This window comes from Vigna unguiculata, chromosome 8, assembly GCF_037176805.1.
Source record: "Vigna unguiculata cultivar grain cowpea cultivar isolate G323 ecotype 2 chromosome 8, ASM3717680v1, whole genome shotgun sequence".
Taxonomy (NCBI): domain Eukaryota; kingdom Viridiplantae; phylum Streptophyta; class Magnoliopsida; order Fabales; family Fabaceae; genus Vigna; species Vigna unguiculata.
Genome location: NC_140799.1, coordinates 25,149,889 through 25,162,484, shown reverse-complemented (window position 1 = coordinate 25,162,484; position 12,596 = coordinate 25,149,889). Strand labels below are relative to the sequence as shown.

Below are 12,596 nucleotides of genomic sequence, written 5' to 3'. Positions count from 1 at the left end.
ATATACAATCACCGGAAACAACACTTTTAAACAGGGAGAGACTCAATTGGAAGAAAAAAAAAATGATACAAAACAAGAATTATAACAATTATCAGATACTCTCAAGTAGGATGTGATAAGGGTATTTTCTATTATCATCGTACGTGGAGTTGTCAAAATGGATTGGAACCCGCGAGTCAACCCGGCTCACCACGAGTTCGGGTCGGGTTGGGTTGAAATATTTTTACAAATTTCAAACGGGTTGATTTTTAACCCGGCTCAACCTGGCTCATCAGGTTGAACTCGTGGTGAGCCGGGTTGGCTCACCAACCCGCAGATAAAAGGATTACACAAGTGTTTTTTATTTATTTTTTATTAAGTTGGGCTTTACATTTGGGTCTGTTAGGTTGTTTTTTTATCCAACACATAAATAATTTGTATTTTTTTATTTTGGTTTGTATTTGGATTGTATTTAAGTTTATTTAGATTTTAATTAGAATTACAATTTAGTTTTGATTAAAAGATATAAAAAAATGTATTTGTTTTTAATTGAGTGAACCCGTGAGCCAATCTGTTTAACCTGTCAACCCGTGGTGAAACGGGGCGAGTTCGAATTCTTTTGGCTCGCTAAAAGGTGAACCAGGTTGGATTGACTCACTAAATCATCAACCCGTAGTGGGTCGAGCCAGGTCGGGCCGGATTACCCTTTTTGACAGCTCTAATCGTACGTTTTAGCTTAGTCTTGTAGAGTTGGTGTTCATAAGATGATTGCTCATTATTTTCTTTTTCTTTTTTACAAGGGTTAGAACAATCCTATTACTCCATTTTTAATTCATATTTGTTATTATTGATAAAAAAATAAAAAATAAAAAACTCTCAAGTAGAAAAGGCTGAATAGAAAGAAGAACCAATATGTCCACTTGAATGAAGCCAACACCAACATATTATGAAAAGACCAAAATAGAAGAGTATAGCCACTTCCATAATAAATGCACTTAACTACCCATGGTTGTGTCTCTTTGTCTCTATGCCTCTCTATTTTATTTCTTCTTCTCCATGCATCACGTCACTTCTTCTTTTCTACTTCACCATATTAACACCACTTACCATTCTTCTCTATCAATCCTTCACTCATATATGTACCACAATTCATATACCATAACATAGCATAATACTAGTATTTCTGATCACATTAAAGTTAAATAAAAGAAAGAGTAGAGTAATAAACTTACTGCTACTGAACAGAATAATTGGTTATTTATTGCCTAAAGATACAATCAATTATATGTATAAAAAACAGATTTATTGATATCTCTAGAATAACCAACTACCTCATCATGTCATTGATTACTTCAGCTACAAAAGTAATCAAAAGCTAATTTATTAGCTGATCTGTTAGCTATTGTTATTATATGAGTAACTTTTAATTAAAACTCTTGCACTAAATTGCTCAACTTTTTCTATTTTTATGATCTTATGGTTTGTCTTGCTTCGTCAGCCACATAATCTGTTGAACGTATACTTTAGTTTGATAATTATTTTATGGTCATTCTTACATTCAGTTTCATATGCGATCTTTGAAGAGATTGATGTTACAGAAAACAAGTGACAAAAAGACTACACCAACTCCTGCTTTAAAATGGGACTGAGGATATGAGACAACATAGTCCTGTTGATTGTGGTTAGATTCTTCTGTTTTTTACCTAATGTATTTTGTGCTGCTCAACTTCTCAACTTATGTACTTAGCTGTTATTTATTTCAACTTGCACCATACTATAAATAGAAATTGAAAAGGTGGTCAAATGTGTAGACGGCACTTTGTAATATAAAGTCTGCATTTTCATTTGCTTAAAATCTTCACTCATTACTTTAGGTCATTCTATCATTTTATAATCTAGGGGCATTTAGAAGAATTCACTAAATAAATACAATATAGGTAAAAGATTTTACTACAAGAAAATGTTTCATCATTAACAAAGTTTAGTGATCAAAAGTTTAGTCACTATAGTACTCAATTTAAAAAATAAAAAAAATTATTAATTATTAAAATAGTCACTAAATTGGTTAGTAATTAATTAGAGATCAATTTATAAACTAAGTCAATTTGGTAGCTAAAATCTAGATAGCTAATTTTTAGTGATCAATTTTTTTTGGTAGCCAAAACCATGGTAACTAATTTTAAAAACTAATTATATTTTTTTATTCATAATAGTGATTATTTGAGTAGCCAATAATTCTTTACTTTGTGAATTGGTATCAAAATTGCTCACTATAATGACTAACAATTTTTTGTCATTAAAATTGGTTACTAAAGAAATATTTTTTTGTAGTGTTTACACCAATTCTAACATAAAACCTTAAAACATTGATTTTATTGTTGGAAGTCCCACATCGACTAGAAATAAAGCAATTTCATAGTATATAAGTGAGTGCAAATCTCATTTTATAAGCTGATTTTGTGACGTTGAATTAGATTTAAAGTTCACTTTTTAACATTTATAGATATTTTTCTTCAACTATTCTCGTCTCTATCTATGAGATTTAAACATTTATAGTGTGATATGTGACGTTGTATAGAATTAGACATTGCAAATGCATAATGCATAGTAGCTATATTGCTATAAAGTACACAGACTTAGGATAAGTTATTAATGTAAGAATGTATAGTTATTATAAGTCCTACTAAAAGGAAGCATGATGGATGTAGCTTAGGGCATTGTAGTGGGTATTAATTTGAATAGGGAAGACTTAGTATTGGTGGATGAGGAGCAGAAGAAAAGTCAAAATAGTGAGAAGCGTTATTGAAGGATATGAAAAGAACAGAATACAGAGTGAGTAGTCTTTGTTCCCTTCAAAATGGGTAATTGTTGCCAACACAAACCAAACAAACATTATGAAAACAGATAGCTGTGGCGCCTTGTCTGACGCATAGACTAGGACAAATAATAGCTCGACATAGTGTTGCATGTGCACAAAACATGATGTTTCTTTTGAAAGATTTGGGGAGAAAGAAAATGAAAGTTCATTATGAATGAAAAAGAGAGAGTAGAAGATGAGTAAGACAGGAGTTTGTGACATAAACATCCATCATACGGTACAAGGAAGGGAGTGGAAACCAAGGATCCTTCCTCTGCTTTCGAAAGGAACTAGGGAGACAACAACAACTCCTTTCATTTTAGTAAAACTGTATAATCTTATGCATTCAAAAATTCTTCCTGCACCCTAATCCCAAGTAAAAAATAAATTTTAGATTCTATAATTAGGGAGTCATTTTATCTTTTGGATTATATAATCTGCAAGTTAAAATTACTTTCAAACTGTACAATTCAATATTTCTCTTCTTCAAAACAATAGTTTTTAAATTATACAATCCAAAAGTTATTTGGCTTCCAAATTGCATAATCAAAAAATTATTTCTGACTTTTAAATTGCACAATTCGAAAGTCAATTTTAACTTTAAGAATGTAGGGTCTAGAAGAGATAAAATGAGAAAAATATTTTGAGGGTGCAAGACAAAAGTTTTGGAGGTGCAGGAAGAAGCTGCCTAATTTACGGCATCATTGACCTGTTTCATTTTTGTACCCCTATAGTTTGTTGCTGCAGTCATGTGGGTGTCTAAAAGACCAAACTGTTTCTCTTATTGTCATCCCTTCCTGCTGCTGCCACTCCCCTGCCATTGTGGTAAAACATTTGAATTCTACTTTAGCAATCTCCTTCAGGTTATGTAATTCAGAAGATACTTCTATGTTACACAATTAAAAGGTCTTTTTCTATGCAAAAGATAACCTCTACTTATCCAATTTGAAAGTATTTTTTGGATTTCGTAATCCAAAATCTCTTATTTTATAAAAAAATAAAAAAAAATTTTGAATTGTATAAATCTAAAAATATATTCTAGGGCACAGTCTATATTCATTTTTTCAAGAAAAAAGCTTCCAAACAAATTACTATACTAGATTATATAATATAATGTATGTTTTTAGGTAGATTATTCAAATCAAAAAGATTTCTAAATTGCAAAATTCGAAAGTAACTTTAAACCATTTGTGGAGAGATAAAGAAGAAAAGCACGGTGGTGCAAAAAGGAAATTCTCCGTTTGATCTTTATGATTATGTATCTTGATTTAGTCGCAAGCCCAAATATAGAGACCGGTTCCCCATAGTAAAAGTGAGTCAAATAGATAAAATTTAGCTGTGATATGATTAGTGGATTGACATTATTTCTTGTTAAAATTGAACTTTTATTCAATTTCTACATATGGTGAAAGTAAATAGTCAGATATAATTCTTATTCCCATTTCCAAAAGTTCATTACCAGATTGAAATTTTGGGACTAGTTGTTTAGTCTTCTGTAATAAAACTGTCAAGACAAAAAGAAACATAAAATATTACTCTTTTTCTAATTTATACCATCCAAATTTATTTGTAAAGCACAAATTAAAAGTCAACCCGAATTTAATTTGGGGCCTTCTGGGCCATTGTTATGCTAAAATTAGGGTACTTTCTTCTTCTTACACACCCATAAGTTTCTTCTCGCACTTTTATTGGTGAAAACTTTCGGAAATCAAAAATAACTTTTGATATAAGTTTTTGAATTGGGCGATTTAGAAGTAAAAGATACTTCTGAATTCTATAATTTCATTTTTTTTTTCTAAAAGGATGATTTTTAGATTACACAATTCAATGACTTTCAGACTGTGTAATCGAAAAATAAAAACTGACTTCCAAAATTTGAGAGTACTTGGATTATGCAATTTAGAAGTTCTTTTAATAGAAAAAGTGGTTTCTAGATTACACAATTCAATTTTGACTTCTGGATTACACAATTTAAAAGTCAAAAAATGAGTTCCAAAAATATGCAAACTGAGAAGAGTTGTTTACCAAAGATATTTGTATGAACTAAAATTCCCATAGACATGATATATTATAAAACTTAATCTAGTTTGGGTGGAAAATGGGCAGGAACAGATTTTTCAAGAATGTGTGACTTTGTATATTATGCATATGTAATATATGAGAAGAAGCATCCTAAATACTTCGATTATAAATATATAATATAATTTGCTGATAGAAAAAGAAAAGTATGTGAACCTAACCTTTTCTTTTTCATAACGTAGTCCTAATACTAATATTAACAATAACAATCATGAGGATATAAAATGACTGAGGCTAGAAATTGAAAAACAATTACATTATTACCTGCTCATATTTTAAAATGATTGACTATGATGAATTTCATCAGTTAAAAGAATAGAAGGTAAAATATTGATAAACTACAGTGAATAAATCATTAACCTTCGTCTAAGAGATGATGATCAGAAGGAATTTGACCAAAAATGTCAGGACATGAGTTCCAATTTCCTTGTTCTCGAGCCTCCCAATACCCTCCCAAGTAGCGGTAGGAACCGCTCTCTTTATCCTTACAAAACCACCGTGGTTCCCAACCGCTCTCTTGCATTTTCCGAGCCTGAATCCCATTCAAACAAATATCAATTTTCTTAATCATTGGTTACCAATTTATTTTTCAAACTCTACTTCTCGCTTACTTTGGAAATTCAAATATATAACTGCAAATCCACTACATTTATTTTAACAATCTCCTCTCCCACAAAGTCAAGGATTGAAAATTTTATAACCTTGTCTGTTTGGACAAACTTCTCCATGAACTTTTCGGAAAAAATAAAATTAACTTTTTCACAATTTAAAATTAATTTATAAACAAGTTACAAGAAGAAGTTTTGAAGAAAATATATGGAAATGTTGTACGAGTAGGTAGATTATGCAAAAATAAATTTTAACTTAGGAAGAAGTTAATTTCACTTTTTTCTTCATATTTTTTTCATCTAAAAGCCAGATTGAAAAATAAAGAAGTCATCGAAACATACCATAGAGCTCATCCTTTACACATCTCATTTAGTTATCGTGAAAACAAAAAGTGTTAATACCATAGCACTGAGAGAGGTTGCACGATCAAAATAGGGAAAAGATCAACTTGCACAAAATGATACTAGGCCAGATAAGTGATCGCACATTCAGAGCAACTCGGTAAAAAATGTTTCTATTAAAAAGTAAAACAGTTAGTGCTACTTTATGAGCAATAGCTATCACTATTAAGGCTTTTTTCCACAAGTAGTTGTATTTGATGAATAGTCAGATTTAAGGCATTCTAACAAGCAAGTGAAGTACTAAGGTATCTTTGGATGAAATTCTTTGTAAGGGATTTATTGAAAAAAAATTTATACTAATTTTCCTATAAATAAAAATAATTTATGCATAAGCTAATTTGTGAAAGTTATCTTAATTTTTCTAAATTCTTATTTTTAAATATGTATAATCTAATTTTAACTTAAGAAACCTTGTTTTTTTTTCTTCTAAGTTCTTATGCAGAAAGTTGTCTAATCGTACCTTAAATAATCTACTCTCACCCTTGGTAGCATTTGACAGTTGACCAACCAACATCAGATGAAATTTGACAGATAAGTTCGGTTCTATTTTGTATTCTATTTTCACCCTTATCACAACTAAGATCTACTTAACATATATATTAAGATTAGCTTGCAAAGGTTAAAAATTGTAACTTTTAAAGAAGTTAATATGATATAAGTCCACTCATGTTTTAATCCCGTTTCAATTTTGTTCTAAACCAAAATATATAACACTCCATATCATGTTCCCACTCTAAAACATATCTATTCAATGTACTCCCTGTGAAGCCAACAAAGGAAACACCACAAAGTAGAATGACATAATTACCTGACGTTGACGCTGTTCAAGTCGCAATTTTTCTGAATTTGCCATCTCATACTCGCCATTTTCCAAATGCCTTTGGTCAGGTCTTAACCTGGAATCAGTTGGTGGCAGCTTATCCTATGTATGCACAAATAAGTGATAATAGATGAGTACAAGTACTCATAATATGCAAAATAATAATATGGATACTTCGGTCCTTTAATGTTAAATTTCAATTATTTCATACTTCATAGCTCTTTCATGATATATAAATGATCACAACATGTCCTTACTGAACGCAACACTCATAATGGGGTTACCGAGTTGGAAAATACGGACTATTTTTATACTATAAAGAAAAAGAATAGGAAGATAAACTGGCTATACAAGAGAAAGTATGAGTTAAAAAAGGGACCTTTAATCCAGGGGTGAGTTCATTTAATGTGATGGCAAACCGAGTGAAGCTATATCTAGTGGGGAACTTGGGTGGCTTGCTCCGCTTCCATATTAAATGGGCATCTGACATTGATTCATAACCTTTTCCCTTCCCACTATAGTCTCCATTTATATAATACATGCTGTCATCCCATTTTCCGAGCAAAGTAGACAATATTTTCCCATTTCTGTCCTGAACAATACCATGAACCTGAGAGAAGTTCACATGTCAAGTACTATATTAGAACAAATTTAATGCCAATCATAAAGTAAAGACAATCAAGATGGACTCCGTGAAACAGATATTGGGCACCTGGTGAGGGTTTCGATCAATTATAGACTGTTCCTTGAATTTCAGTTTACATGAGTAATCTTGATTTCCCTGTATCCGCATTGTACCGTAATGATCACAATACAGCTTTCCCAATATGAGATTGTATATTGATGTAGTAACCTGAACGAAAAGTTCCATATCAGTTTAGAACCAAATCTGCACACAGCATTTTCTTTGAGGCCATTGGATGCATGGTAGTGTGGAAGTAGTTAAAAATACCTTACTCCACTGGAATACTTCACCATCATCAAATTCCAAAGTCAAAATGCCAACAGGATCAAGCTGAATTGACCGACCCCAAAATTTACTCTTTAAGTTGCTATCTCCCCAAAATTTCCAACCTGTACCCTCACAGTGACATGCAACTATCATTGGGTGATGACTGACCTGAGAGAAAGAAGAAATATAATAATTTCAAAATGGAAACAGATATATTAAAAAGGCATAATCATATCCTTTGTTTCAAATTGTACTGCCTTTCATCAAGTTATACATAATTTAAGCACTCAATCACATCAATTGTCATTCATCAAATTAAGAAAGCAGTAGTTTTAAGATTATACTCGAGTTTTTCCTTCAAACCGTGCTTTGGAAACTTTTTTTCCTTTTAATCCAGAAGCAGGAAGTTCTAAGGACTTCAAATAATCATCATTAATGAATACTGATATGTAGGATTTAAACAAACAATAAGTTCAGATCAAAACAGTCACATTTCACACACACAAACACACACCCCTTGTAATTCTCACAGGTGGCCTTTCAATGATAGGTTTATAGGTAAGTCTAGCACTAAGCACTTGCTAGCCTTTACATTCCCAACATTTTTATACCAAAATGCTAATTTGATGCTTTTCACCTTCTTTGTGCAGCATTGCATGATAAAATACATACATACAGACAAATATATATATATATATATATATGATAAAATAATCAAGAAAAAGATCAACTATTCGATAATATCCATGTCAAGCATTAGCTTGGACCTTCTCTGAGAAAAATCGAAAGCCTTTATCCGGAAAGTCAGCCTCATATGTTTCCCCTAGTAATGGGTTAAATGGTTTACAGATTCTTCCTTCAGTCGAAGCATAGGCAGATACAGCAAAAGCAGCAACATTGAGAATTCTCATGAGGCTATTACCCTGCATAACATCATCAACGAACTAAAAGACTTAGAGCATTGCACCGAGAAATACAAATTGAAGAACTAACAGCAAAGTTAAAAACCGGGCAACATGACTTGGGATGCCATATTTAGACTTACCCTTCTTCCCCATTCATATGCTCGGTCTAGAAGATATGAGTATTCCATTTCTTCACAGCATTTTTGCAAAGAGGAGAGAGGCTCATTAAAATAAACAGGAAGGCAAACTTTTGTTAGATCCTTCCCAATATTATCCTTAATCATTGACCAAAGACTGACACCTTTCTCCTTTTCAACAGGATCAGGTAATTTCTTTCGTCGCTTAACGTAAGGATAGTTGAATCCAACAGATTTAATGGAAGGATCTATATCCTCCTCTGATTCAACAGCATAGAGTCCTTCATCGTCAGAAGAGAAAGAGGAGACTCTAATATCAGAAGCATTACTTTTAAAAGAATTCGACGATGACAGAAAATCCCGAGTGTCAAAAAAGGCAGTATCTTCATCATCTGTTTCTTCCTCAGCTGCATCATTTCTCTCATTGTCATCCTCCGACTCAGTTCCACTTTCTTCTGGATCAAAAAGTTTAAATGCAAAAGAAAATGGAAATAATTCATAATAAAACAGGGTATCAAAGATAATAGCATTCATTTAAGTACTTCTATTTTCAACAAAATGCACAACCAAAAACCACGCAATGAAAAGATCTTAATTAAATGAAAGGGTCAACATTCAAGCACTTACCACTAGATTTTTCCTGCCCTAATCCAGAGGAAACCTCTTGATCATTAACCTGTCTTTGGCTTTCGTCAACCACAGTATTCTCCAGATCAACCTTTTCTGTCTACAATAATGAAGTACAGAGAAATTTTTTTACTTCACATGGAGAACAAAATGCTAACCGTAATCAATATATCAACAAGTAAAAAGAAGCAATTAAAACTAAAGATCAAACGGAAACTCTCCACAGTCCGAAGAAAAATATTTTGTTTAAGCTATTGAAATATAGTAATTCAATGGATGGACTCTAGTATTAGAGATCACAAACCTTACCAATAAATATTGAAATAATTTCTGTTTCAAAGTTAACCATGTCCACTGACTCTCTCCGAATGAAAATAAAAATTGCAATTTGGAATTAAAAGGGGGGATGAGTACAATCACAGGAAGGCACATTTGTAAAAACATTAATGCAGAAAACATGGCGATCTATTATTATTTACCTTTGGAAATTTTTGCTTATACATTAAGGTAAACAGGCTAATTGGATGAACAAAAATATAAGAACAGTAAAACTTAGGTATAGCATTTTATGAATACTCAATCTGCTGCGCTCTTGCATGCAGGGCTATTAACTGGTTGAAAACTTCTACAGCCCAGAAATATATCTCGTTAGTGTCTCATTTCCAATTATACAATTTTTTTTTTTATAAAGAACATTCAGCTGTGCATGTATGATATAAGTTCAACCGTCCAATGATTTATTTCTAACAGAACTCTGCTAGTAATATGATCGAAATTCATTTCAAGTCAAAGAATAAAAAGAGCCTCAAGACCTACTAACCACAACTTATATCCTTTTCGGATTTAAGATTTATAACTTAGACACTATACAATCATACCAAACCCCTACTTGAGGCATCTAACTGGTTAAAGAAAGACTCAATACGAGATAAGGAACTAATAGTCCATTACAAACCAATTCAATACGAAAAGGAAAGAATTTGACAGAAGAACACTGAATATTATTAATTGCTGTAGCACCTATGACAAATGAACTCATGAACACACCATTAGACTTAGCAGTAGATTGTGTACAGCAGTAGAAGAAAAAGCATGGGAAAACTAGAGAAATTACACATATGACATTTGACAGGAAGATAATACACAATTCTCTATTTTCTTTTAAACGAGAAGGAGAAAGACATGGCCCCCTCCTTTCTTTGCCCCTAATCTTAAGAGTACTAAGAATGACCAGCTTTCTGTGCAGTAGTAGAAATCCACCAAGAATAACCAGTTTGATTGGCTTCAAGTTTTCTACTTTTCATTAAAGGTACCTCTAATTGCCGCAAAGTGTCGATTAGAGCCACCTGTTTTTGTTTAAGCAGCAGAAGCTGGTTTTGGAGCGCAGCATACTCATTTTTCATTATCTGTTCACTGTCCCGGATGGCTTCCTCACTCACTCCTTCCTCCATAAGCCGAAGCCTCAGTTTCTCAGTCGAAACAGCCACATTGTCCACTGGAGCCATTAAATCACTGTTTGATATCCGGGGAAACATATCTTTCACTGTCTGCAAGGCCTCCATCCACGCCACCCGATCATCAGAAGTCTCTGCCCTCAAATGGAGTCTCTTAGTCCCAGTGAAGACAGAGAATCGCTTGTCATCGGACCTGCTCTCACGAATAGTCGAAACCTACACAAAAACACCGAGATGAACATAACAAACACAATCCGCCACTCACAACCCCAAGAGAAAGAAAACCGTCACGCCACCCACCACATTGAAGTTTCTATATATAAACTGACATCCCATCTTATAAATTAATAAGCAATGTTTCAAAACGGCCAAAGGGTTTACAATCTCTATGCCAGCAATAGCAGCCACATATGTCTTCATTCCAAACTCACAATTCAAAACTTTCTTTTGATACAAAACCACATGTATCCTCCAGAGAAAGCACTCCGAATAGGATCACATTATAAACTACAAATCTGTGAGGAGTGCATTTTAAAGCTTTATTAATAACTAATTCCATAGATCATCACTTAAAAACTCATCACATAAAGCGGATGTTCAGATTCATATACATACATGTAGAGGCTCAGTAATTACAACTTCTGAATTTTCAATTTCGTAACTGGTACTCTCCCAGAGTCGTAACTCAAACTGAACCGAAATTAAAAGGGGAAAAATACAAATGGAAGAGAATAAAAAAAAAAAACAAATGATGAAACTGACCTTAAGATGGATTTCGCCAATGGGCTTTCTGCGACGATCGACGTGATTCGAATTGCGGTTACGAGAGATCAGTCGCGCAGATTCCTCGCCAATGACCTTCGATCCCTTCTCGGTTTCGGAGTTTACGATGATCTTGTCGGGTCCATGAATCTTGTAGTAGGAGAGGACACCGTCTTGAAGCACGAACCAGCGCGTTCTCCATCCTTTGCCATAGTTCACCCACTTGTGCAGAATCCCGGAGATTCCGTTCCCCACAAGGTCTTTGATCCTGACATCCACCACGGCCGGAACCGGCAGGGGGTGCGCGCGGCCGCTTTCGCCACCGTTGGTGACAGAGTGAAGGGCTTGTCCTGGCCGGTGAGCGGGGTCGGATCTGGGTGCGGCAGGGATAGGGGGCATGTCGAGGGTGATCGGAGAAGAGTGGTCGGAGACGACGGAGACACAGCAGAAAGGATGCATTAAGTGGGAATGAGGGTAGTGGCGATTAAAGAAAGGGTCATGGTATGCGTGTGGTGCTTTGTTGGTGATGATTGAGAATTGGGAGAAGGCAAAGATTGAAGAGTCAAGACGAAGAGGGAGAGGGAGTGCAAGTTCGCGTGAAGGATCCGGAGATTAAAAAACGGTTACGTTTGAAGTGCTTTAACTAAAATAATTATATTTGTTCCTTTCTATTTTATTCATTTCCTTACATATATTTAATCCATAAACAAACACTGGAGTGCACCATAAATGACTTTTATATTCTTATTCAACTTCAAATACAAATTACTATACATATATTGACTTTTATATATATTATAATATATTATAAAAAATTTAACTATTTTTTCTTAACATGAAAAATACAAATAAAGCGCGAGGATCGGATTGAAATTGAGATCGGAAGTGGAATCCTATTTTATATATATATATATATATATATATATATATATATATATATATATATATATATATATATATATATATATTTGTTTAGTTTATTTATTTTTAAAATGTTTATTTTAAATTCAAAGT

At 33.3% G+C, this 12,596-nt stretch overlaps 1 protein-coding gene across 2 annotated transcripts; it reads right to left on the bottom strand.

Annotated features, from left to right (window-relative positions):
- Nucleotides 1–5,156: 5,156 nt before the first annotated feature.
- Nucleotides 5,157–12,213, bottom strand: LOC114194357 (oxysterol-binding protein-related protein 1C-like). 2 transcript variants are annotated; one of them, XM_028084524.2, is made up of 10 exons: nt 11,583–12,213; nt 10,680–11,036; nt 9,367–9,466; nt 8,743–9,194; nt 8,465–8,620; nt 7,698–7,865; nt 7,458–7,598; nt 7,125–7,355; nt 6,734–6,847; nt 5,157–5,447 (listed from the first exon to the last, which is right to left on the bottom strand). In XM_028084524.2, the coding sequence occupies exons 1-10, from the start codon at nt 12,039–12,041 to the stop codon at nt 5,271–5,273; spliced, it is 2,355 nt and encodes a 784-aa protein (XP_027940325.1). In that variant the 5' UTR covers nt 12,042–12,213; the 3' UTR covers nt 5,157–5,270. The 2 variants fall into 2 exon arrangements, with proteins under 2 accessions (XP_027940325.1, XP_027940326.1); XM_028084525.2 differs by having other exon boundaries at nt 8,743–9,191; nt 11,583–12,212.
- Between the last annotated feature and the right edge of the window lie 383 nt (nt 12,214–12,596).

Coding starts and splice junctions, on each gene's coding strand:
- LOC114194357 (XM_028084524.2), bottom strand. CDS start 12,041: ATGCATCCTTTCTGCTGTGTCTCCGTCGTCTCCGACCACTCTTCTCCG. Junction 8,621..8,742: donor CATATGAATGGGGAAGAAGG/GTAAGTCTAAAT, acceptor GATGTTATGCAG/GGTAATAGCCTCATGAGAAT. Junction 6,848..7,124: donor AACTCACCCCTGGATTAAAG/GTCCCTTTTTTA, acceptor GTGCATACATAG/GATAAGCTGCCACCAACTGA.